General features: G+C 52.6%; 9 protein-coding genes across 9 annotated transcripts; 5 read left to right on the forward strand and 4 right to left on the reverse strand.

Moving 5' to 3' along the window:
- Window positions 1–36: 36 nt before the first annotated feature.
- On the reverse strand, window positions 37–515 carry CABS01_09310 (uncharacterized protein; the record flags this gene model as incomplete). The annotated part of the gene is made up of 4 exons (XM_060542667.1): window positions 37–109; window positions 190–260; window positions 328–399; window positions 507–515. 4 exons carry the CDS (start codon window positions 513–515, stop codon window positions 37–39), a joined length of 225 nt encoding a protein of 74 aa, XP_060400394.1.
- Window positions 516–1,330: 815 nt separating this feature from the next.
- Window positions 1,331–2,389, forward strand: CABS01_09311 (uncharacterized protein; the record flags this gene model as incomplete). The annotated part of the gene is made up of 3 exons (XM_060542668.1): window positions 1,331–1,445; window positions 1,523–1,655; window positions 1,843–2,389. The coding sequence occupies 3 exons, from the start codon at window positions 1,331–1,333 to the stop codon at window positions 2,387–2,389; spliced, it is 795 nt and encodes a 264-aa protein (XP_060400395.1).
- A 25-nt stretch (window positions 2,390–2,414) lies between these two features.
- On the forward strand, window positions 2,415–4,534 carry CABS01_09312 (uncharacterized protein; the record flags this gene model as incomplete). Its single annotated transcript, XM_060542669.1, has 3 exons — window positions 2,415–2,543; window positions 2,618–2,695; window positions 2,762–4,534. The coding sequence occupies 3 exons, from the start codon at window positions 2,415–2,417 to the stop codon at window positions 4,532–4,534; spliced, it is 1,980 nt and encodes a 659-aa protein (XP_060400396.1).
- Window positions 4,535–5,980: 1,446 nt separating this feature from the next.
- CABS01_09313 (uncharacterized protein) lies at window positions 5,981–7,291 on the forward strand (the record flags this gene model as incomplete). The annotated part of the gene is made up of 1 exon (XM_060542670.1): window positions 5,981–7,291. The coding sequence occupies one exon, from the start codon at window positions 5,981–5,983 to the stop codon at window positions 7,289–7,291; it is 1,311 nt and encodes a 436-aa protein (XP_060400397.1).
- Window positions 7,292–9,245: 1,954 nt separating this feature from the next.
- On the forward strand, window positions 9,246–12,502 carry CABS01_09314 (uncharacterized protein; the record flags this gene model as incomplete). The annotated part of the gene is made up of 3 exons (XM_060542671.1): window positions 9,246–9,766; window positions 11,078–11,089; window positions 11,140–12,502. The coding sequence occupies 3 exons, from the start codon at window positions 9,246–9,248 to the stop codon at window positions 12,500–12,502; spliced, it is 1,896 nt and encodes a 631-aa protein (XP_060400398.1).
- A 281-nt stretch (window positions 12,503–12,783) lies between these two features.
- On the reverse strand, window positions 12,784–12,999 carry CABS01_09315 (uncharacterized protein; the record flags this gene model as incomplete). The annotated part of the gene is made up of 1 exon (XM_060542672.1): window positions 12,784–12,999. The coding sequence occupies one exon, from the start codon at window positions 12,997–12,999 to the stop codon at window positions 12,784–12,786; it is 216 nt and encodes a 71-aa protein (XP_060400399.1).
- Window positions 13,000–17,854: 4,855 nt separating this feature from the next.
- On the forward strand, window positions 17,855–19,489 carry CABS01_09316 (kelch domain-containing protein; the record flags this gene model as incomplete). The annotated part of the gene is made up of 1 exon (XM_060542673.1): window positions 17,855–19,489. One exon carries the CDS (start codon window positions 17,855–17,857, stop codon window positions 19,487–19,489), a length of 1,635 nt encoding a protein of 544 aa, XP_060400400.1.
- Window positions 19,490–19,948: 459 nt separating this feature from the next.
- CABS01_09317 (uncharacterized protein) lies at window positions 19,949–20,152 on the reverse strand (the record flags this gene model as incomplete). The annotated part of the gene is made up of 1 exon (XM_060542674.1): window positions 19,949–20,152. The coding sequence occupies one exon, from the start codon at window positions 20,150–20,152 to the stop codon at window positions 19,949–19,951; it is 204 nt and encodes a 67-aa protein (XP_060400401.1).
- Window positions 20,153–21,017: 865 nt separating this feature from the next.
- Window positions 21,018–21,809, reverse strand: CABS01_09318 (uncharacterized protein; the record flags this gene model as incomplete). Its single annotated transcript, XM_060542675.1, has 2 exons — window positions 21,018–21,076; window positions 21,173–21,809. The coding sequence occupies 2 exons, from the start codon at window positions 21,807–21,809 to the stop codon at window positions 21,018–21,020; spliced, it is 696 nt and encodes a 231-aa protein (XP_060400402.1).
- Between the last annotated feature and the right edge of the window lie 3,870 nt (window positions 21,810–25,679).

The raw sequence follows: 25,679 nt of genomic DNA on the forward strand, positions 1-25,679 counted from the left end.
CTCCTCGTACTCTCCGTGTCTCTTCTTTCTTTCAAACTATGCGGCAACGAAGGCGGGGAAGCAGTCGGCGAGGCCCTTGCTGTGCTTGTTCTCGGCGTGCTCGGTGAGACTGTTGCAAGAAGACGACATCAGTACATTGAATCGCCAAGCGCTAGAATCATATAGAAGACTTGGGAGGTTGCGACTTACGCGGGGGCCTTGGTGGTCTTCAGGAAGGTGGACTTGCAGATCTGGCACTGGATGTCCTTGGCGGCGGCGTTCTGGTCGCAAAAAATGTCAGTCACCGAGACCTAAATCGAACATTGATTGCGAATGGATAATACGTACCACCTTGAGCTGAGAGCCCTTGGGCTTCGCGTCCTTGGCGTTGCGATCACGCTTCTGCTGAGCCTTTGCGCCCTGATTCCCCAGAATGTCAGCATCAAATCTGCCCCTCATTTTCATGGTTTCCACCGGACCCTGATCAGCGGTGGGGTGAGGGGAAAGGGTTCGCTGGGTGTACATACGTTACCCATTTTGATAATATTTGTGGGATGTAGAGGTACTGTCGGTAGAGCGAAGTCGAGTGTAGGGAGTCAATAGCGGTCGTGAAGAGTTCGTGAGAGTTCGGGAAGTGAGGAAGGAAAAGAGGCTCAGGCGGGCGCAGACCGACTGGCCTTTTTTTTTTCTGCTGCCCCTCGGACGACCCCGTAGCGCTTCTGCATGGATCGGCATTCCAGACTGTCTTTGGGCACGGTCCTTCCGGGCCAGTAGCGTACCAGTCGCACTCTCCACCGGTCTTCACCGACGGCACACTATGAGGGGGTCGTTTTTGCTGAGGAAAGAGTTCGGGCCGGAAATTGTTTGTAGCGTTCCGGGAATATCGCTACAGAAGCCGTTTCATCCAGTCTGGTCTTCCATCCTTTCACATGCCCGAATAACTGGCATTATCCGAATTCCATTTGTCGTTCGTTTCGTTTCAAAGGACCCATTTTTCCAAATAGAGTTACAGCTTCCACCCAGCTCCTCTGTGGCTTTCTGACCCTACCTCCTACCTCAACGACGAGCCTCAGACGAGTGGGATTGTACCCAGGCCTTACCTAATCATCTTTGATACGGAGCACTTTGGCACCACACTCAGTGTGGGCTCTGGTTCACCTTACGTCAAAAGAAGTTACTATCCTCGCGATTTGATCCACTCCCTTGCTGCTTTCAGGAGCGCGTTGAGCTTTGTTCTGGGGAGCTTCATTTACACCCTACTCACACCCTTGCCGTACTTCTCCAAACGTCTTCTAGCTCCGAGAACCCAGTTCCTCACGATCCCAGACGTGTTTAAGGAACGTCGCGCTTCATGGCGACCTGGACTCCCAAAGTTATGTCACCGGACAAGCTATCTGCTAAGGAGTTCAAGAATTTGCTTTCGGAATACGAACCTCTCCTCGAGTCCATTTCATCCACCAAAGGCGGTATGTCGGCCCTGGATCGCGGCTCTTCCCCGCAGAATCATTGAGCTTGCCAGCAGATTCCTGACTTCTCTACACAGCCAAGCCTGGCCAAAAGACCCTGAAAGAGTTGGACCATTTCCGATTTGTTGAGGCCCCGGCACAGTTTTCTGAGTATGAGCCGAAGCGTGTGATGGACCATGACGACGTCAAACTCCTAGTGGAATGGAAGCTGTAAGTGCAAGCCTTTCTTGATCACGCGTTCCGCGACAACATGTGTATGCGGAGCTTCAGACGGGGCTGTCGCTGCAGGTCCCCGTTTTCTATTATTTTCGTATAAGTGTGTGCATGTGTTGAGTCATGTGCGCCCCAATTGCTGTAATGGTTGGAAGAATCGAGTGATCTGATTTATTTGCTCCAGCCGTCATGGGACATTCCGTCCAACGCTCATGAAATTCGTGTCATCCAACGAGTCTTCGACTGTTGCGAAGACTATCCAGAACGCCATTGCGAGTTATCAAAGTACATCGGACCTTTCAGCGGCTTTGGGCATCCTGACCAAGTTGAAGGGCATCGGTCCCGCGACAGCTTCGCTTCTTCTCGCGGTACACTTCTCTGAGAAAGTCATGTTCTTCTCCGACGAGGGATACTACTGGATGTGCAACAATAACCAAAAAACATCACTCAAGTACAACATGAAGGAGTACGAGTCTCTCAACATCCAAGTAGAAAAGCTCACCAAAAGACTCAACGTGTCTGCTCTAGACGTGGAGAAAGTAGCCTACGTCATTTTCCACCAGGAAGGAGTTGACCCCAAGCTGGCGCTCAAACGCAGCCTTTCAAAGGCTGCAAAGACGGCCGCTCCGCAGACAAAGCCGGCAGCACCGGAAAAAAGAAAGAAGAGCCCCGAAGATGTAGTCGAGGACAAGATGCCAGTCAGAAGATCGAAACGCGGGAAGGCTGTGTAATAAGCTTAATGTGGTCAGCGTTCGGATGGTGAACATCGGACCCGTCCGAAACACGGCAGATGGGAACGACAACGCGGATGATATGGTCCAATCCGCGTCGATGGATCTGCTTGAGGTTGGCACTCAATGCATGCGTCCACAGCCTGGAGGTGTGGTAAACGTTGCATCATGTGTCCCGGGACTGGGCTGAATGGAGAGTCGGAGACTGGTCTGGAAAATGGGAACTAGACCCTTACCATGCGGCTACTTTTCACTTGTCACTCAACTCTCCCATTGGTCTTGTATCCAGGAACGAGGTTTATTGAGGTTTGTGGCGGCACAGCGGCCCGGCTGTAGCGTTGTCAGCGACTAGGAGTATCCCCCACCGTTGAGCCGCGGCGACCCGACCTTTTCCCGGCCCCGCGTGATCCTGACCCCGGAACCTTGTCGGCGGCGGGGCCCGATGCCATCGCTCTACTTGTAGGAACATGCTCCAACTCGTCCATTTCACGAACAAATACAACACGGAGCTTCTGCAAGTACCACCCGGTACGTTGCAGCTATTCACGCTGCAACATGGAGGACGACATGTTCCAAAATGAATATGGGCAAGGCGATGACACGTCGCCACTGCCGGACCTGGATTTCTCATCCATCTCAGACGACCTACTTTCTCAGTTCCTCTCACCCTTTGATACCCCCAGTCTGCTTTGGTCACAGTCTTTTCCCATAGCTCTGGACAATCATCCACGAGGCTTTATGCGTGCCGACGAAATTTTCACCGAGAATGGCGAACCAATCCCGCTGCCACCGAGATTTGCCCAGATTAAACGAAGCCTGGTCGCCGGCAAGGAGCACGCCATAGTGCAATCATGGGAACGCTTATTAGTAGCTCTTCGAGCCGAGATCGCCGTCATTGGCGTCAGGAAATCAGACATCATCCCGACCATCGACTTCTCGGAGCTCCAGAACCATGCCCGCGTGTCCGAGTTCACCGCCAAGCTCCGGCGCCGAGGTGGTGCCATCATCCGCAACGTCGTACCGGCCTCCGAGGCTCATTCTTGGCGCGAAGAGACGGAGACGTATTTGTCGGAGAACCCGCACACCAAGGGCTGGCCGACTCGCGATCCGCACTTGTTCGGCATCTACTGGTCCCCTTCACAGATCAAGGGCCGAGCTCATCCAAATGTTTTAGAGGCTCAGCGGTTCCTAATGCGGCTATGGCGCTCTCGGGACCCCAACGCTCCTGTTGTGGCCGATTCACCGGTAGCATACGCTGATCGTCTTCGGATCCGAACTCCAGGCGACGAAGCCTGGCACCTGAATGCTCACGTGGATGGCGGCAGCGTCGAGCGGTGGGAGAGTGATGGTTACGGGAACGCCGGGACATACCAGCGCATATGGGATGGCAAATGGGAGGACTACGACCCTTGGGACAGTAGTACGCGGCTCAGAGTCACGTCAGATCTCTACAACGGCGCGGGCTCATGTAGCATGTTCCGTATGTTCCAAGGTTGGATTTCCATGTCCGACATCAACCCGGCCGACGGCACCCTCCTGCTCTGCCCCATGCTCCAGCTCGCCACCGCCTACTTCCTCCTACGCCCCTTCTTCTCACCGCGCAACCCCTCGCCAACATCCCCCAACTTCCTCGCGCGCGAGAACTGGGCCCTGGACTTTGCCCAAACAAGCATCATCCAGGGGGCCGTCCCTTCCTACACACAAGAGCTCAACTCGGCGCTCCACCCACATCTCCAGTTAGACAAATCCCTCGTGCGCATCCCGCCCGTGCGGCCGGGCGACTACGTTGTGTGGCACCCGGATATGGTATACGGCGTCGACAGGGTGCCGTCGTCCTCCGCGCCAGCGACCATTATGTACATTCCGGCCTGTCCACTGACACAGACCAACGCGCTGTACCTCGCCCGCCAGCGGAAGGCGTTCCTACTCGGCCAGCCGAGCCCGGACTTTGGAGGCGGCAAGGGGGAGACGACGCACACAGGCCGACCTGGCACGCAGGAGGTCAGCGACGCGGGTGGGGAGGACGGGTTGAGGGCTATGGGTTTGCTGCCTTGGGAGGATCAGGAGAGCAGGAGTCCGACGGAGAAGGCGCTGGTTGGGATGGCGAATGCGATTCTGTTTCCAGAGAGCTATGATATGGTTTGAGTATCTTTGTTGAGAAATGGAGCGTGGGGTTTTGCATGGCGTTTGGGTCGATTCCTGGGTGCATATGGGAAGCGACTTCGGTAAAGAAAAAGGGTTAGGAAAAGAGAGTTGGCAGTATAATGGTTTAGATTGTCAAAAAGGCGTCTGAGACAACGAATCTACATGTATTATCCAGGTGCCGCCTCCATTTCACGGTGGCCTTGATCCTGTCGGCCACGCTTTTGCAGAAAATCACCAACCCCGGGAAAGGAGCCATAACTGCTGTAAGACTCCGCCATGACGTCTCTAACTAAAGACCTCAGAAAGACACCTCGTCCCAACTCTGACTGATGAAATGGCACTATCTGGCGTTCCCTTCACTCCGAGGAAAAGTAGGTGCTTTCAATAGAAGAGTCCAAGTCTATGTGTACTGATCGCTTGATGACCATTATTAGATCCGAATATAAGCTTTACGGCATCTTCAAGTAGACCAGTAGTCGGCGAGACGTCCATTGAGCTTCGGGTACCCTGCTGCCACGTTGAGTCCTGACAATAACGGGTGGATGTTCTTCATACAACCAAGCTCTCTCCCCGAGAGTCCGTTCTGGCTGTACATCAACATCGTGAACATTTAGGGAGCATGCAGTGGCCGGGTATCTTATCATCCTTTAGGCCAATCAACAACACGCCGTACGTTGCGCTGCCACTTCCCTGCGTCTCATGGCAGGGAAGACCTCGATATCAGTCGCTATGTGAGACTACAGAAAACATATGCAAACATCGCGGATCTTACGTTCAGAATGCCTTACTCTATTAACCAACCAGGTTTCTTAGTCGGATATGCACTTTTGCAACGCTTCCCACGACAAGTCTGCCTCGCTCATATCATGGGCTGCGGATACGTGGCCAGCGTCCTCAGCGAGAGGCAGATTCGCCCAGACCTGTCGTCACTGCATGTGCTAAGGTTGCGGCGGGGTTACGATCACTCAGCGCTGGATGTCTCATTGGATGGGTTGTCTTCCAAAACCGCCTTGCGTTGTAGAGCCTGCCGCAACGAAGATGCAGCCTGCAGCAACGAAGATGCAGCCACGTAGTAGCAACACTTCATGGCTGTTTTCTAATGTAGGGAAGTCGAAAAATCTGTCAATGATTATCAAAACTGTGTGACAGCCTACAGCAACCAACACACAGCCTGCCTGCACGATGGCGGACCAGACGCCTCAACATGTCGAGCGTTACGAGGGCGGTTGCGCTTTTTGTGGCACTTCTAAGTCCGAGGCCCCCCGATATCTTTGCATGGGTGCCTGGGGAGGAGAAATGAACCCGAACAGAATCTTTTCAGTATTCCCATCGTCCGTCGAACGTCGAGTGTCCGCTCGGAACCCGTCCTCGACAACGTGCCCAACGTCGGCTTGAGGATCACAAGCAGTTTTCAGACAACCGTTTCAATCATTTGGCTGCTCTGCTATGGCCGACCCCTTGAGCATCGCCGCAAGCATTGCGGGGCTCCTCTCTCTTGCGGACATCGTCTTTCTGCGCTTGTCCAAGTATATCAAGTCAGTCAAGAATGCCGAGAAAGAGATCAGCGATCTATGCAAAGAAGTCAATTTGGTTGGGGGCACTGTCAACATGTTGTCGCGATTGGCAACCTCCCTGGAGGCGGAGGACGAGTCTCCCATTCAGGGCTTCCGAATGCACCACGTTGACGGTTGTGCAGCGATCCTATCCGAGATTGTCAACAAGACGAAGAAGTACGAAGACAAATCAGGAGGAAGACTCAAGAAACTGTTTTGGCCTTACACTTCTTCGAAGACCAAGGAAATGCTCGCAGACCTATCGCGACACAAGGAGAACATGAATCTTGCGTTATCAGCTACTTCATTGGAGGCATTACTGCGTTGTCTCGCTAAAGAGGAAGAAAGAGAACGAGCCGCGACTGCAATACTAGCCGATGTTCAAAAAACCAAAGAGATTGCAGTACGGATCCAAGAGGATACCAGAAGACGGCGAATCCTAGACTTCTTCCTGAGATACAATCCGCAATCAAATTACGAGATGAGTGTAAAGCTACGACACCCGAGGACTGGCATGTGGCTTGAACGTCATTCGTCTTTCCAGCAATGGCTTCGCACCCAAGGGTCCCGACTCTGGTTGAGCGGCATTCCCGGCGCCGGAAAAACGGTACTCGCAGGCTCAATTATTGGCCATGCTCTTGCGAGAAGCTCAGATACCGTTGCTGTAGGCTTTTTCTTTTGCGACTACAAGAACGAGACGACGCAGAGCCCTGTCAATATTCTTGGGGGCTTGGCGTATCAATTGGCGATACAGAGCGAGAAAGCGTATTCGATGCTCGAAGAGTATTACTTGGAGCTCCATCCAGACAAGGGACTCCCTCGCTCTCCCAGCACAGAAGACCTAGGACGAACCATCTTGAGGATGTGTCAAGTCTTTGAACATACCTACATAGTGGTTGATGGCCTAGATGAATGCGGAGATCACGCAGAGGAGGTTGTGGAGGCGCTCTGCGATATTGCAGAAAACTCCGACGAATTATCGATGGCGCTGCTTAGTCGCGACGAGGACGACATCCAACGACACCTCCGAGATTCCGAGAAGAAATTTATCAATATAGAGATTGCAGCTCACACGGATGACATCACTGAGTTTCTCACTTCGGAGATTGAACGACGTATTCGCAGCAGAAAGCTGGTATTCGACGATCTCTCTCTTAAAGCAGAGATTCTAGAGAGCCTCGTGACCGGGGCACATGGAATGTAAGCATGATTAAGCATGGAATGTATAACATTAAGATTTGGCTGACTCGGATTTGGCTAGGTTTCGCTGGGTTGCCTGTCAACTGGATCACCTTGGAGGCTGCGATTCTGACGAGCAATGTCGAGAGGCCCTGCGCAGTCTCCCACCCGACCTCCCAGAGACTTACATGCGCATCTTGAGGAGAGTTTCTCCAGCAAAACAAACCCAGGTTCAGATGACACTGCACTTCATCGCTTACGCTGAGCCAAGACTCGACATTGAGCAATTGAGAGAAATTCTTTCAATACCATCAACTAGCCAGCAACTAAGCCCATCTGGCATCATAAGGGAAGACGCAATAGCCAGATATTGCAGTAGTCTGATTCGAAAGTCAAACGACGGGAAATACTTTGAATTTGCTCATTTTTCGGTCCAGGAGTTTTTGACAAGTGACGTTTTACAATCATCCGGTTTAGGGATGTTTTACATTACTAAATCTCACTGCAACAAACTCCTAGCAGTGCGATGTTTGGAATATCTTCAGCTCGACAACTTCGATCATCTACCGACGGCAACAAGCGAGGAACTCGACTACATGGAGCAAAGAGACGATGAATATCGTCTCTACAGTTATGCTGCGGAATACTGGTTGTGTTTCGCTAGAGAAGAATGGACACATCCTGATTTACTAGCCATGGCAAAACGTCTCTTCGATCCGCAGAAATCCACGCAATTCACGTCATGGGTAGTGACTTTAGTCTTAAATCTCTCGCATTCTGCTTTTGATGAGTTCAGTCAGGAAAGCATCGACATAATGGTAATTGATTCGATAGCGGGAGTCATTCACGACAGTTTCCGACCACTGCACTTCGCAGCGACTATGTCACTACCAGAGATCAGTTCATTCCTACTACAGACTTCGGATCATCACGAAACCAAATGCATGCTTGGAACTCCAATAAAGTGTGCTGTAAGTTGTCTTTGCGGGGCTCTAGAGCACTATTGTTACTTAGACGATGACTTAGACAACCACAAACTGGCATGGTTTCAACGCTACACAGGAACGGACAGTCTGGAATTGTTTTATACTATCGAGACCGTGGGATTGTTTCTGGGCATGAATCTCCAAGCACCAGAGGATCTTTTACGTGTTTCTCTGAGAGATGGAATCAGCATACGCAACCTTTCGGTCGCTCAGCTACTCGTCGACAAAGGTCTTGTTCCCACACAAAGCGACCTAGACTATTTCAAAACATTCATGAAAACGACAATGGATAATGACGAAGTTTACTGGGGCGAGAAACATCTGCCATCACTGTGCAAGTTCTGCGAAGCGCTTAGCCATGGAATTGATACTTCGCCCTTGCATCTTGAGTTTTGTCAGTCGGCGTGGGAATATTGCCTGCGGACTACCCCAAGTCTCACTGATCTCGAAAGTTACAACATCAGTTCCAAAGTTACTGATGATGCACGTAGCCTGGAGACATGGGCATTTGATGTAGTTCGCTGGACCTCCGATATCACTGTGTTGCAGAAAGTAGTTGATGATCAACGAGTGGATGTTTCATCCATTCTAAGCCCTGGTCAGGAAGATGGGCTGTTGCATACACTGGTCCGCTCAGGGAATGATTGTTGGGCAAGGACAAGTGAAGACTCTGGTTGGTCCGTCCAGGCTGAGAAAATCTTGGACTTGCTGTTGAGCGTCGGCTGTAGCCTGTCCAAGCGCAACAGAGACGGACATACGCCATTGACGCTTGCAATCAAGGAGGGACTGGTTGGCTTCGCCATGACCATCTTAAAGAGGTGTGAAAACGAGCCGATGGCCTGGGAATGCCAGACTCCAATATTGTTGTTAGTTGCTGAATCAGGCTCTGAGGGGATCTTAGACCTACTCATTAGTATGGGTCTAGAAGTTCACCTGGCCGACTACGAACACAAAAACCCATTGCATTGTTTGAATTACGATACAGATCTAACGATGGTAGAAAAGCTGGACACGCTGGTTCCGGGTGGAAGGCAGCGTCGAAGCGATGAAAAGTTACCATGGGAATTCTACATGAATGCCATCTTGACTGAATCACCATCCTTCATCTCGCCAGCTGTAGAGGTGCTGGAGTATCTCATTCAGCCGCTGGCAACCTTCTCAAATTCTCTTGAAGCATCAAGAATGTGGGAGTACTACGCTTCAGGAATTCTGCAGAGCGCAGGCCTTGCTCCCAAGTACATCGATGAGGTAGCCAGGTGTTTGGCACGCGTTGGCATATTCGACATTTACGAGAAAGATCGTTTGAATTCTGCGCTTCTACCGATCGCTGAAGCCTGTTCGAATGAGTGGCTGGTAGACCCCAGAGCCATCGAGTACTTTCCTCTCACGGACGACACGCTGTCTTTCTTGTTGAAGGCCACAACCTACTGGAACAGCTTCCAAGAGTCACTTTATGCCGTTGAACTTCTGAAAGTATCTTCCACTCTCAACTACAGCATGACAGTAGATCGGTTGTTAGCACGAGGCATTGGTGTTCATCGACGCTGCAAAGGGGTGTCCACCTTGGAATATATTTGCGCGTTACCAGCGGGCCTTGAAGACGACAATTCCAGGGTATGGCAGCTTCTTGATCACGCAGATCCCGTATGTTTGAACCATACAAACCCAACTTCCGGCTTGGGATTAATTCATCTCTCTAATGAGAAGGATGTGCCGTGGTTTAGGCATGAGATAGTTGAAATGCTTCTAGGGCGTGGTGTTATTCCAGATCTGCGGATTAGTATCTGGCCACGATCATCGGCATTGGTTTACCACTTGTCTAAGAAACATTTTGACTTAGCAGCTACCCTCCTCCATCAAGGAGCGGATCCCACAATCCCTTGCCGATCTGGATGGACAGCGATTCATGCGGCGATTGCACGTGATAACGTGTCTTTCTTGTCCGATATTCTCAAGCACAGCGACCCGATCTGGAAAATTGACTGGGAAGGTCAGAGTAATACTCAACGGTATAAAGGCATAAGACCGCTGCACCAGGCAGCGATGTCCTCTGTCGATTGCCTACAGACTATCCTTGAGAAGGTAGTCTCTATCAGTCTAGAAGCGCCGGCAGAGAATGGTTACACTGCTGTTCACTTTGCAGTGGTGGGCAGGAAAATCAGTGCGGTTGAACTCCTCCATGCTCGAGGTGCAAACATCAACGCGAGGTCAGTTGATGGCCAATTAGCCCTGCATATTGCTGTTGCTCAAGGCAATCTCGCGGCGGTCGAAAGACTTCTAGAACTGGGCAGTGAAATGACACCCGATCGTGATGGAATGACGCCGCTGCTATTGGCGTACCAACGAAATGATCGAAACATCATCGACTGCCTTAGAGACCACGATAAGAGCCAGTGCGGCGCGATCTCGGCCGGTGTGCGTTCTGCAGCTCTTGCCAAAGGGGTTTTTAGAGCTATCCAAGCTGGGAACCTCTCTTCTTGTCAGGAGATGTTTGCGTCACTGCCGACAGTGGATATAGATATACCTGCCATATTTGGGGGCCTTACAGCTCTTGGAGTCGCCGTACGCTTTGGGAAACTGAACATAGTAACTTGGCTTCTACAACAAGGTGCAAATGCAAATTACCCCTGCGGAAACGACAGTTCCATCATCCTGTCGATGATTTTCCAACCCCTTTTGAATCCAGGATTACCAGCAATGCTCGAGAGATATGTTGCGACCGGTGGTAGCATTCTGAGGGAATCAGGATGTGTGGTGGCCACGGCTGTGAGGGCTAAGAATGAAGAAGGGTTGGTAATTCTTCTGGATCATCTGAAAGCAAATAGGAAGCATCATGCGTAAGTTAACTTCCGAGGTTGATGAGATTCAACAACTCACATGGATGTAGCGAGCAAGTTGGTGCAGACTCGTCGGCATTATTTGCGTTGGCTGTGAATAGAAAGTGGCAACATATGACGGCCTTGCATTGGGCGGCAATGCAGAACAAAGTGTTCTTTGTTCAGCTCTTAGTCGACAATAGCGCCGATCTCGAGGCCAAAGACAATTGTGGTCGCACCCCCCTCCTCCTCGTCACAACGGCGCCTGCTACGGTCGACAATTCAGTTGTTATTCAAATTCTTCTCCAGGCTGGCAGCAACATCAACTGTCGCAACAACACTGGCGCTACACCAATGGCCCAGGCATGTGAGAGGGGGAACTCTCTTGCCATTTCAGCTCTAATGGACTGGGACCCAGATATGTTGGTCAAAGATCACAAAGGGCGCAATGTGTTGCACTATCTCTTCTGCAGCAGAGAGACTAATGAAAGAGATAGCTGTAGGCCCGCACTCTTCATCAAGTTCACTCAAATGGGTGTCAAGCCAAGCGAAGTCGACATGTTTGGCTGCTCTGCCCTTCATCTGAGTATGCATAACAAATGTATGACAGCCTTGTTGCTGAATGGAAATGCCCAGATTCAGGACGAAAGGCCTATTCCGTGGTCAAGTTTGTTTTTAAACCCGGATGCTGTCAACGCAGCATGCCTGATAACGGCCTTTCGGCTGTACCGTCGAAAACTATCAACTCAAAAGTTCCGTACGCTGCTGAATCTTGAGGTCGTCGGTCCTCGGAATCCCCTTTGCTTCGCTGCAGCCAGAGGGCAAATACAAGCCATGGAAAACATTTTGTCTTTGGGAAGTCTGATAGACTTTGAAGGCTGTTTTGAGGGGTCCGCACTCATGGCAGCATCCAGCGCAGGAACTTTAGAATCCGTCATCTATCTCGTTCGCCATGGCGCGAGCATCTCCTTCCAAGGAAACAACCACTTTCGGTCTGCAGTGAAGCTGGCCGCTACTTCACCGCGGGTCCTTCGCTGGTTGCTCGTAGATCGATTCACCGACCAGAAGAAGCTCGACCAGTTTTGCCACGAATCAACCTCCCTATCGACATGTTATAAGCCGTGGAGCGGGATTCACAAAGCCGAGATGGTCATATCAGGACGATGGGAGCGGCAGCCACATGAGTCTTCTCAGCAATACTGGGCACGTCTATCGAACATGACAGAGGATTTTAGGGGCAAGTTCCTTCCTCCCAACAGCGGGAAGACAACGCGGAGACAGTCGAAGCTAGTCCCGTCAGAAAGTGTCAAGATTGCAGCCGACGGATATTTTGTTCCGTACGATGCCTCGGTAGGAGAACGCGTGACGAGGAAGAGCAAGTGGTCGGAGTTGGGCTTGGAGGTTCGAGAGTGTCTGGAGCGTTTCTGCTTATGATCTTGAGGAAAGTCGTGCTGTTATGTAGGAATGAGCTGGCAAATGTCTCGTGGATTTATCGTTCAGGCTGGCGTTACGGCTGTCAGGTTTCTTTCGTGTGTTCATACTGCTTCCCAGTCATAGCCCATTCTAGCAACCAAGCTATCAATGTTTCCCAAGAACTCCTTACATGATGGCATGAACCCAACCGCCCAATGTCATCCTCGGAGGCGGAGAACACTTGTTCGTAGTATCTTCAAGCCTTCTCGCATGTCCCGGGAGTAACTAGATTATCCCCGGTCTTATGTTACGAGGCAGTCGGCAGCGGACGCAGCTTTCCCTGGCATAGAGCCGCAACGATGATGAACATTCGAGCATTTGACGACGAGACGGGCTCCCCACTTCCCTCTCCCACGACCACCAAGAAAGAAACTCGCCCTTTCCCTCGGAACTGCGCAATAAGATCCCCCACCGTACACAAAAGCTACAAAACAAAAGGAAGAGTAAAAGAAATACATGCAACACCGGGCATTCGCCGGTCGTCTCCGACCCGACTACTACTCCGGCCCTCACTGGTTTATCGATGGGAGAGCGGACGGGATCCCGAGTTCTCGAGTGGGTGTGGTCGCATGTGCTATGTTTTGGTGGTGAGGGTGCTCATGTTGGAGCTGTCACTAGAGGCTGGTGATAGTGGTTTCATGTCAGGGGCAAAAAGAGGATCTTGAGATCGAGTCGCGAACACAGTCAAAAGAATTTGTTGGTTGTATTCATCAAACTACGTCAAATGTCTGCTCTGGCCGGAGACGAATATGTCAAAAAGGGGTGCTGGAATGCCTTCAACCGGCAAAAGTTCCGAAACCGAGAATCGAACTCGGGGCTATGCCTAACCTCTCATTGAGATGAGAGGGCATCATGTTGGCCACTACACCATATCGGATGTTGATGGGAATCTTTCACAGAAACTCATTTGAGTAGCTCTCAACCTGCGGGCCCCCACCAATAGCCCGTCACCCAAGCGGGCTTAGCGCCTAGCGGACCCACAGCACCGGCCGACCACAACCCCCGAACATCGGCGTGTCTACCGACCGAACGTCTTCCGAGATACGACCTCGAGCGAGTCATGGCACGGCTCGCATCCCATGTCAGAAACCCGACCAGTTCGTCTCAGCCCCCAATGAATTCGCGTTTTCTGGGCGGTCATTTGTTTGGCGTTGCAGTCTTGGGATTCTCTGGCTTTTTTGAAATCTTGTCTAACGCACCTAGTTCCATGGACTAGTCCGTCTTTCTTGCCTGCCGCACCGGTCTAAAAAGTAGCTCGACTGAATGGCAGGCACCCAGGTCCACGGGCAGACATTACCCTGGTGTTGGGGATCTCAATCTAACCAGTGACCCCTCCCTTCTCACCAACCACGGACACCACGGCCACCCATTACCGTGATCTGTCACCACGCTACCCACCGGCATTAAACCCCCGGAGAACCGGGAGTGGGATGGTGGGCATGCAAGTGACAAAATGGGTTAATGGCCAACAAAAGATTACCATGCTTACTTACTTACTTACCTGCTTCTTGTCCACAATGTTGTTATTCTTTTTATTCCTGTTATTTCTACTGTTACTTTATCTTTTACATTCATCTGAGAATTCTTTGAGAAAAGAAGAGGAACAGTGATAACAGGAATAGGAATAGGAACAAGAGGGAGAGGAACAAGGTCAACAGGAATGATAGGAGTGATAGGATAAGCGCTAGGGAGGGTACCTATAGAGCGGCAACCGAAGGTGTCGCCCACCTGGCATGGTACTGTAGTGCCAATGTTTCGAGGAGGGTGTGGGTAAAGATGACGTTGATCGATCCTTTTGTAGTTCATCGACTCTTGGGAAGATGTTCTGCCTAGGGTAGACCCCCTGGGCACGTTCGGGGGCCTCGTTTATAGCCTCAGAAGTAGACGGTACATCTTGCATGGCGACACGTCGATGTACTCGATACATCTTGGTCTTGGCTGTCTGCTCGGGTACCGTCTCCTCTTGCCTAATCTGATCTTCTTGAACTTGCGATTGTCCGTTCTCTCGTATGTGAGACAGGAATATCAGTGGGACGCCTTGCGCAGGAATAGCTTGATGCGATTGTGAATCTTGAGTCGTGGAAAGGAGATTAGGAGATAATCTTCCAGGAAGAGATCCGAATCGTTCGTCGGAAGTGCAACATGGCCCCCGGTTCTCGTCGTTCGATTCGTCATACTCGTCAGAGCTGGCGAGGTAATGACGCAAATCAGATATCACATCGGAACGGGGGCTCCAAATGCCCATCAAACAGATTTCGGGGCTGGGATATCGTGGGGATTTCCCCCTCAACAACACGCAGGCCGCTTCGCACACGTGTATGGCCCGGAGGCCAGAACTCCCTCTCTCGCTCTCCCTCAACCCCCGGTCTTGGCAGGGTGGCAGGCAGGAAAAAGATCCGGGACTTGAATCGTGTATCGTGCATCGGACAAGACTACGAATATGGATTGCAGCTCAAAAGCCATGGGGAATGGAACTCCAAATTTCCAGCTTTCCCTTGCCGTACTGACTCCAAACTCCGCTAAACCCCTCACAAACTCCTCATCGCCTTTTCGCTTCAAGTCTATCCCAGGAAACCGATGTTCCCAGCAACCCCCGGGAATGGACTGTCTTGGGTGGCAAGGGGTCCTATCCGAGCGGCTGGCAACACAGCTCTTCTCGGGTCTCCTGACCTCGTATGCTCACCGTTTTCGTATGAAGAGTCGAGACGGTCTCTGGACGGTTGTGAGCAGGTCACGCAAACATACCTACTCACACCCCTCTCTTGAATCGCCAAAAAACGCACAATGTAGCAACTTCCTTGATTAACCCCTCCAGATGGGAATTGCGTCACTGTCGTCTCAATAAGGCAGAGTCGCTTCTTATCTTGCTTTTTGCCTAGTTCCCCCGGACTCCCGGTGGGAGTCTCGAAGCTCACACCCAAGAGAGCGGCACGACTTGCCTGCCCGTTCCGATTGGGAAAGGCTTCGAAATGGTTAAGGTTTGTTGTGTAACCCGTCAACTATGAGATGACGTTGTGGATAATGGACGCGGCCCCGCGCCGCCGGCCAAAGGAGTTGGTTGCGGAGTCTCACTCGCAGCTTGCCTGCCAACCTCTCTCCAGACTCCCGAAATGCTGTTGTCGGCTAAAGTGAAGGTTCACTTACTCATACAAAGCATGCTATTTCGGCAAAAGATGGGTATATCCCGATAGGAATCCCGATTTGTTATCACTTCAAAGCCCGAGCAAGTGGGTGATGGCGGCGGGCAGAACTTGGGCAGAAGTTCTCCTCGTCGGCACGAAGAATTAGGTGCTAGCTCGGTTATGCCGTGAAGTCGAAATATCGAGAGCTGAATTGGGAAAAGAGCCTGGTGAATACCGAGACATGTCAGAGCTTTCGCTAAACTAAGGTAAGAGAAAACATGGAAAACATCAGGTCTCACTTTGGCTCTTAGTCCAAATCTGAGTTCAAACCCCGGCCGGCAGTAGATGAGAAGCTGCAGCTGAACATCCCATGGCTTCCTGGGGGCCCTTTCGAAATTAGTCGCTTCTTCGGTTCTATCAGACCGAGCAACCTTGGGCTGTAATTGTTAAATTGTGCATTCTTCAGTAAGTTCAACTAGCTAACTATGAATGGATCCATTGTCAACATGAGTCGATGCTCTCCACCATCTATGATGAGCCCATTAGCTGCGAAATGGTGCTCAAAGACAGTGAGTGCCATGAGTAGGGTCGGGGTGCAATCCCGCGAGGCATGTTTCGAAATTAGGATATTCCCTTCAAGCTTTGCTGGGCAGGACTTGAAGATATATATAGTACTTGTAACGTCGGATAACGGGACACTTCACTAGTGAGGTGTACCCTGTGGGTGATGATATTTCCTTGGAAAATGGTCACTGAGACCTGGTGATTTCTCAATTTGAGTTCAATTTCACTGAACACATCATGTTTTCGCTTCTACGGAGACATCTTGGTCGCCCGGCGTCCGTAAATTACTTTGATGTCACATTGTATCCTTATAAGAAATATGTTCAAGATCCTGACTGCGGGGTGTGACTGTGTGCGATCTTGTTTTCCCCCATGATTACATGCTGGTTACTTTCATGCGCAGAGCCAAGCCCAGAGCTCACCCGAATTTGTGAGAATGAATCCGAGGAGAGACACTGTCTCGAAGTATTAGACGTTCACAATGACTTGGAATTTCATACATGATCGGACATGTCGCTGAGCATCTAGAACACGTGTGAAGTAATTGGTAGTTGCCAGCTGGAGAGGATCACCTGTGACCTCACGCGACCAATCACACCCACCCTGGGCGAACTGCCTTACCATGCCCTGAGGTGACACCGTGACAGCAAGACAGCGGCAGGTTGCGGGCAGGCTCGAGAAGCACAGCAGGCCAATGCAGGGGCCGACAGTGGTCTGTGCTTGGCTTTGGCGAGGGGGATGCCTTAACGAGAGTTGTGATACGTGGGCGGAATTGCTCAGGGACCAGAGGCTAGCCCTTCCAGCCCTTCTGGGCCTTCTAGCCCTCGGATCCCGCCAATCTCAGCCCAGGGAAGGGACGGAGCCGATGGATGCTGCTCCAGCAAAGTACCTTTCATTACCTCATCTCAAGGCTTAAAGCATACCTAGTATCCCGTAGCTGACATGGGGGGCACACCTGCCTGTCTGTACCTTATTGTTAACCTACCCGAGGCCTAGCAGTGATCGCACTAACAAGGCCCCGTCACCGAGGTCGTGCGACGCACCTTCCCCTGCCAGCGCCAGCCCACGTCCGCCCGCCCTCCCCTCTGCCTTCTTGTCAGGGCCAGCGCCAGCAACTGTACCGACCTACTTCCTGCAACACAGATACCACTACCAGCGCCTACTACAAGCACTAGAGCCTTCCTTGGGACCCGACCTTGCGAACAAGACGAAAGTGGATCTCTTCTCTGCGGCTAGGCTCCAATTCTTTCCTCTACCTTACTACGGCTACCTGGCGTTCTGCAACCAAACTACACGTACCATACCTCACAGCAGACCACACAAGCCCCGAGTCATCCAACGACACAGCAACTGCAACACAACCCTCAGCAACCCAAGTAAACAAATCTGTCCCTCGACTCAAGCCTCGAAGCCCCCTCGACGCACGTCCGTTAGCCTGCTCCCGAATCACCGCTCTCCCGACGACCTTGCCTCGCCAATTGGCCCGATATACTACCTTCTCTCTGCCCTCTCTTCCCACACCACCTCCCTCCCTCGAACCGCAATCGCCTTGTCCCAAAGACCGACCCCCCGGGCAATCATCCACATCCTCGCGAGAGGGGGGCAATGACTATTCCCCCGCCGAACCATGGCTGATTCGGCCAGGTCCTCGGACAAGAACCCCCGGTCCCCCCTCAAGTCCAAGGTTGTACGCTCTCAGAAGATCTCTCCGCCCAACGATTCCCGGCCCCCACCACCAGGCGTTCCCGACGATCTCGAGGACTTCAGCGACCGCGACATCGAGCAGCACCGCCGTGTTCCCTCCGCTCCGGGAGGACCCATAATCTCGCGTTCCCATACGCCCGGTCACCTTGCCTCCAAGAGTCAAGACCGTCGCCGCAAACCTTCCGAACTCTCCATTCGCCAGCGCTCCCAGTCGGCGTCCCAGGCCCAGGCCTCACAACAGTCTCGTACGACACCCACGAGCGCGAATACCCCTAGGCCTCCGCCACCGTCCTTCCGGCCGAGCAATACTGCCAGCGATGCCACGACGCTGAACAGCAACGATGGCTCCGAATCTACCGGTGGCCACGGCTCCGACCGTGACGGCCGCCGCCCTATCGCCATGCGCTCCACATCTGCCATAGCCGCAAAGCCTTCTTCGCTCCCTCTCTCGTCATCCTCAACGCGCCAGCTCTCGACGACAGTATCCTCAAGATCCGCTCCCAAAGGTCAACATATCCCCTTTCCGCCCCTCCAGGACCCAAAGACTGCGCCAGATGTACCTCCGGCCCCATCATCAGGCATGTACTGGTCGCGAGCGCCCGTCTCAGGGGCTCCCCATACGTCACTTCGCGCTCACACGACCACGCTTGTCGGATCCAACATATTTGTGTTTGGAGGCTGCGACTCACGCGCCTGTTTCAACGAGCTCTACGTCTTTGATGCAGATGCCTTCTACTGGTCCGTACCGCACGTTACCGGCGAGATCCCTGTGCCACTGCGCGCAATGACCTGCACAGCTGTCGGCAAAAAGCTGGTGATTTTTGGCGGTGGCGATGGGCCCGCCTATTACAATGATATATACGTTCTAGACACGACAAATTTCAGGTGGCACCGGCCAAAGATTATAGGCGACCGTGTCCCCTCCAAACGTCGCGCGCACACAGCCTGCCTCTACAAGAACGGCATCTACATCTTTGGAGGCGGTGATGGGGTTCGCGCTCTCAACGATGTCTGGCGCCTCGACGTTAGCGATATGAACAAGATGTCATGGAAGCTTGTCTCCGGGCCGGAGCGGGCCCCGCCCCCGGGCGTCCGGGAGACTCGCCCGAAGCCCCGCGGCTACCACACCGCCAACATGGTGGGAAGCAAGCTGATCATCTTTGGCGGCTCCGATGGCGGCGAGTGCTTCAACGACGTGTGGGTCTACGACGTCGACGCCCATATCTGGAAAGCCGTGTCCATCCCGCAGACCTACCGCCGCCTATCACATACGGCCACCCTCGTCGGCTCCTATCTATTCATTGTTGGTGGACACGATGGTAACGAGTACTCCAACGATGTCCTGCTGCTTAACCTCGTTACCATGACGTGGGATCGTCGGCGCGTCTATGGATTGCCGCCTAGTGGCCGTGGATATCACGGCACCGTTCTGTACGATAGCCGTCTGTTCATCATTGGTGGATTTGACGGCAGCGAAGTGTTTAGCGATGTCTGGATGTTGGAACTGGCTGTGCACGCGTATTATTCCCAGATTAGCCACTTCACTATTGAGGTCTAAGATTCAAGGAAGAAGCTGGGAGCCTGCCGTTGTTCTTGCTTTTTCAACAGCATCTTTGCCATATACCGTAATCTGGTTTAATCTGTTTCTCCTCACCCCAAATTTCGTGCGTCGTTTTCCAAAGCAGCAATGCTTCTTATCTACAGTTATCTACCTATGCTTGATGACGGAACGGCTTTATTACAATCCTAGGTGGGCGATGGATAGGCAGGTGGGCAGGCAGGCATGCGTTATCCTTTGTTTTTATTTACCTATCCTATATACCTGTTGAACATATCTGGCCCTTTCACATCAGAGGGATAGAGACGCTGAGCGTTGGGATCTGCTCTCGTGTCCTCTTCGCTTATCTATCATTGTGTGACGTGACGTGACGAATCCGTAATTATGAGATCTCTCTCAACTACGGATATACTTAGTATGTAACATCGGGTGGTGGTTGCCCTTGTTTGTATCCGTACATCACCCAATCGTGGGATGCCGGATCGACAAACGCAACTCGTCCTTTTTTTTTTTTTGGACTGACTCGCGAATCTTTCGGTGTCTGGCCTGGCCCGTACCGCTTGCTGCGCGAGTAGGGGGCGGATGGATGAATGGATGGATGGATGGGGTTTTTGATGCGGGGAGGTACGTCATTCCAGCAAGGGAGTTGTTCTCGATGATCATTTGGAGTCGTTTTTTTTTGTGAGTGAGTCGAGGCAAGTACGTAGAGGGAGTTGGAGTAGGTATTCTTGGACTTGGAGTAGCAAAGAAAAAAAGTTACCGTCGGAGGTCCCAGGACGGAGGAGACGGAGGGCAAGGAAGGCAAGGAGGAGGAAAAGGAGGGGTGGGTTGCGCTCCGCCAAGGATCACGGGAGCTTGCCCCCCCCCCCCCCTCTCTCGTCTCGATGTTCCGCTGTACGAATACCGTAGCCTAGCGTGTTCTGGGTAAGTAGCTGGTGTTTCCGTTCCCCTGCGATCCCTCTAGGTAAATGGCAACGAAACCGATAACGGGCATCGAAAATAGAAGAATGGTGGCTTCGGATTCATAATTGCTTGGGGGAGTAGCGGGCATATACGGATCTGGTGTATGGTCGTATCACGCCACCTGAGTGGTCTGATTATACGTGTGCAGAGAAGGGCTATCGCTTGCCTCTCTGCAATTACTCACACGGGGACCGCATTGGCAGCTGTGACCAGAAGGTGAATTAAGTAGAAATTGTATTTGGCAAAGACTTGCTACACCGCCGGATTGATATATCAGACATCTAGTTTCTCGCTTGCCAATGTCGCTCTCTCACAGTGACATTCGAACAATCATCAATGGGTGTTGAACGACGAGGCCGTGGCCCGGTCATCGACACTTTTCTCCCTATGTAAATATAACGCCGGCAATGCAAAACGAAAATCATCCGCCAAGCTGATCTCCCTGCTCCGTGGGGAACTTTGCTCTGCGAAAGACATAGGAAATAATTCGTACATTGAACCCTGTATGGGTTCATGGAACAGGTGGATGGATGGGTGATAAGTCGAGTAATGCTTCTAGAAATGTTTACTTCTGCTCGGAAGCCTTGCGGGCAGCGATGCGGCGCTCCTCGGCAGCAACCATGTCTGTTTGATAGAATGTCAGTAATGAGCTCCGGTAACAAGAGTGGGGATCGGCTGATCACCCGCTCGGGGAGATAAGCCTGGGGAATGTTAACGTACCCTTCCATAGGTCCTGGCCCTCGTACTCCTCCTTGTGAATCTTCTTCTCAATGAGGTGCTTGTGCTCCGGGTCCTCGGGGTCGATAATCATAACCGTCTCCCAGCGGCCGGCGCCCGTCTTGGCGTCCTGCATCTCAAAGGCGGCGGTCACGACAAGCATGACGACGGCGAGGGCCTGCGCGTAGACACGAGCCTGAACGAGCTTCTGCGCGCCCGTGAGGTACTTGTCCTTGCCGACGATGGCGAGCGCGACGCCCATGGACGCGAGCCACGACGCAAAGACGATGGAGTACCGGTTCTCGCGGCCCCACTCCTTGAGCTTCTGCATCTCCGTCTCGTTGGCCTTGGCCTCGGCGATGGCGCGCGCCGTCGCGTCCTTGTAGCCGTACATGGGGTCCTTTTCCTTGCCGAAGCGGATGGACTCGCGGTCGGCGTGGACGATGGCGCCAAAGGTCGCGGACGAGGTGACGAGGAAGGAGCGGAAGGGGAGGGTGAGCTGACGGAAGGCAGGGTAGCGCTTGCTTGCGAAGAGGACGCCGCCGAGTCCGACAGCCAGACCGGCCGTGCCGCCGATGAGGCCGGCCTTGACAACGACGCTGTAGTGCTCTGCCTCCTCTTCTTTGCTGAGGACCTTCATGATTGCGGTTTATGCGGGGTGGTTGTGGTGTGTTAAATGGTGTGGACCTTTCGGATCGCAGAGGGAGGAACAGGTATTTGTTCCTCAATGGGGGAAAAAGAACTGAAGCTGCAAAAAGAGTTGTTTAGGTGCGCAGCCTTGTAGGTTTTGGTGTTGTCGGGATCTGAGCCGGCGGTGGTGGTCGTGGGGATAGTAGTGTCGTAATTACGTGGTGGTTGGTGACGGATGGATGACGGATCGGGATTCGAAGCTACCTTTGCTCGTTTTCGCTAAGGTCAATGGTCTCAGTGAATCGCGGTCTTGAAATTTTTGATGGATGTTTCTGTGCAGCTGAGAATAGTGAGGCTGAAGAAGGTGTCAATGGCCTTATATCCAATGAATGGAATTGTCAAAGTTGATGACAGATGCAGACGGCGATTGAAAACCTGGTGGACGGGACGCCGCGTGGGCGAAAAAAGCTCTCATGGGACCCAGAATCGTGCCATGAGGTCGTCGCTACGGCATGATGTAATGGACCCTTGTTGTCCGGTCTTTGCCGTCCCGCAAGTGCTGGCCCTGCTCTCAGTAACGCCTCGCGGCACCACAAAGCGGCTGTTCAGCGGCCGGGCTCTCTCTCAGTCTAGAGCCCTCCGCGGAATCACTCACCTCTACAAACACCGAGAAATTTCCGCACTGGCTGAGTAAGCCGTGAGGGAACAATTTCATCTCTTCTGATTGGCTGTCACATCCCTCAGAGACACAAAAAAACCGGACGAGGCGCCGCACATTCCCATCGGTCGTCAGTCTGACCACTTTGCCAGAGAGTTCCCTATTTTCGCCGTTTGCTCGAGGCTCCAGTAAATTATGGGATTTCAAACGCCGAACGCCTTGTCCCCCCCGAGGCTTCAGGCAGACTGCTGCAGTGGAAATACTCGCGTATCGGGGATCATTCAGCTGCGGACCTGGAGATCGCCGACTTATGTCCACCGCTTTCCTGATGACGGGGACGCCGCTCTCGGGTTGGGTCAACTCTCTCTCCGCGTTGGTCGGGCCTGAGCGCCCGGCAAGAAATGCTGCCTTCCAAGTCCATCGAATCCGACCTGCCGAGGGCGACCCCTTTTGACAGCGAAGTCTCCCCGTAGAACGGCCCCTTTCACTCACCGGCCGCGCCCGAACGCTCAGCCCGGCGCCCCATAATATCCGTGTACGCACATGCCGTTGGACACGAATAAGCAAGGTACGAATACTCGCCAGATGCTCTCTGTAAGGATGGGAGTGGCCTGATGTTGGTAATCTGCATTTCTGACACCACTCTCACTCGCCTATACCATTTTGCCATTCTCCTTTATTTGATTTGTGCGCTAGCCAGGCGCATGCGGCAAAGGCGATCCTGTAATTGTAGTACCAGAGTGCGCATGAAGGGTTGTTCCGAGGTCGCCCTAGAAATAATTTGTCGTGGTTGTTGTTGTTTCTTCCCAGCCCTTGACCGCCCTGCCATGGCTATGAGTTGTTCTCCTCTCGCAAGTGGGGGCTCAGGGTCAAGCCATGTTGAACGACGCTTCGGAACAACTAGAATGGCTTCTAGCAAGATGACAGCTGGCTACCAAGGCCATGCATTGCCTCTTGCTTCATACTGGTGCTAGGCAGCAAAAGGAATCGCATCTATGTGTTTGTCAGTCCATTCCCGCGCCGTGTTGGGCGTCTTCCCCGCAAAGCGCGGCGCTTGGAGATGCCTGGGAAAAGTGCGTGATGTTTCTGAGCAAGCTTCACAGATTCGCAAGACTGGCCTGAAGTAAATGTTCAGCGCAGAAAGTGTCCAACAACACATCTTGGCGGTGTGTGGACGAGCATTCAGAGGCGGTGAGTAGAAACTCATCTCATGACTGCGTCAAACCGGCAAAACCCAAATCCTTTCCAGCGTGGTAGTGGTGGTGCCGGTGGTGCATTGGCGCGAGAATATAGGAGGCCAAATTTCCGTAGCTTAACTCTCGTCGAGTTTCGGGTGCTCTTCTGTTTCAAAGCTTCGAGAGATACTCAGGGTCCAAGTCATGCAGTCTACCAATATCCACATGCAACAGAGCTTCCGCCCCGATTCAGGGTCCTCGCTATTATGCGTTGCATACAGAGTACAGATGCGCCCCGTAATTCTCACCGCTGGTTGGGTGATGGATTACTCCGTCGTAATACACAGTCTACGGATTCGTGTGCCATTATGGCAAACAAAATCACAGACCAGGTCAAGGTCTCCTACGTAGTAAATTAGTGAAGGCCCGTCCTCACTCCTAGGTATTGATGAGAGGGACGGGGGCGATTCCCGTGCGCCTCATTCTTCAGCCCGAACCGTCTTCTAGAAACCTTCCACGATCCTTGCTAGGGTCAGGGTCCTCTGTGCGCTCCCGCCTGCCACGTTTGCCCTCAGCCCCCGACAAAGCCCGAGTCACCGAGCGACTTGTAGCTTTTGGGCGTACGGAGGATGGATCTTGAAAGCTCGAAGCCACGGTAGCTGACCTAAGTCTAAATCATCACTAGGCCTCAAGTGGCTGCTTCTTCCTTGTTGAAGGTTGTCTTCGTTGGTGTAGGTATTCGTTTCGTGCGCCCCTTTAGCACCTACATTTCCAATGTTGTCCGTCATCCACAGCGTTACTTCATTCGTAAGGTCGTCCGAACTGCTGGCTCTGGGCCTCCTTTAGTCTGAATCATGCCTCATGCATGCATCATGGACTGTCGTTGTGCAGAGGCTGTTTGAGGGCAACCCCTTGTGGTATTGGGCCTACTTCGGCAATGTCCTCTCTACCTAACACCGCGTCTAGGCTTCATCCTGGGCGAGTCCGGTCCGAAGCTCTCAGATCGGCTGGCGCCGAGTCATTCGCTCGAAGCGAACACGGCGTTGAAGACATTACGTACCCGTCCAGAATAATTCGGCTTTAGCGCCAAGTAGTGCGTATAAGCCCTGGAGTTGCTCAGCAAGGCATCTTTCCATCCCGCTATACCTGTATGTCGAGAACAACCAAGAATGATTGGTAATAAGCGTTGAAGCCAGATGCCTTCTCGGGCATTCGAAAGCAGGCTCTGCGAGTAGCTCCTGTGAGGGTATGCCAGGCCCTTCGCAATTGGGGAGTTCATGGGTGGCCGATATTGCTGTTGGGTTATGGAGCGTTCCGCTAGAATCTAGGGCTTCCCAAATAACATTTGTGGTTTGTGATGATTGAGGGACTACGGATATGCAGCCAGAGAGTTAAGGAGCCACAAGGCTCAATAGCAATAAGGCACGGAACCTGTAATAATCTCCTACCCGAGGGACAAAATATCGGCTCGTGTGCAGAACCATGTGTATCCACAGGTGGGCCGGTGAAGAGTGATGGACAGCCGACCATGCAGTATCGAGATTGCGGCATTTCAGGCGTTACCCCGCTACGGTTCCTGGCATTAACACATCGCCATCTGGGTGGACGGCCGAACGGTGGACAAACGCTGACGTTACCGTAGCCGTCTCCGCGATCTCGGCCGGGTCGTGTAACATGAGGAGTGTTCGGGACTCCGTGCCTGCGGGGTGAAGTGTGGGTGGTGGTGTCAGTGTTGGTGGTTCGTCGGCCAAGCGCACGCAGGATCTTGGATTGCTCCTTCAACAGTTGGCCGGGTCGGCGGGGAGACAATTGTGGCAAGCCGGTTTTGATGAGCAAGATCGGCGAGGGAAATCGTACAATATGATGCTTCTGGCCACGGCCATCACATGCAGCACGTATGTCAACAGCGGGTCATACCATCGAGGGTGCAGCCTAGGTAGGAGTGAAGTGGATGGGTTCGAGATCGAGGTGTAAACCCAAGATCGCACAGAGATCCGGTAGCTTGCGGCCACGCTTCGAAGCCCATGTGCACCTCATCTGGTGGGAG

Source organism: Colletotrichum abscissum, assembly GCF_030869225.1.
Source record: "Colletotrichum abscissum strain IMI 504890 chromosome Unknown Scaffold_22.1, whole genome shotgun sequence".
In the NCBI taxonomy this organism is placed as follows: domain Eukaryota; kingdom Fungi; phylum Ascomycota; class Sordariomycetes; order Glomerellales; family Glomerellaceae; genus Colletotrichum; species Colletotrichum abscissum.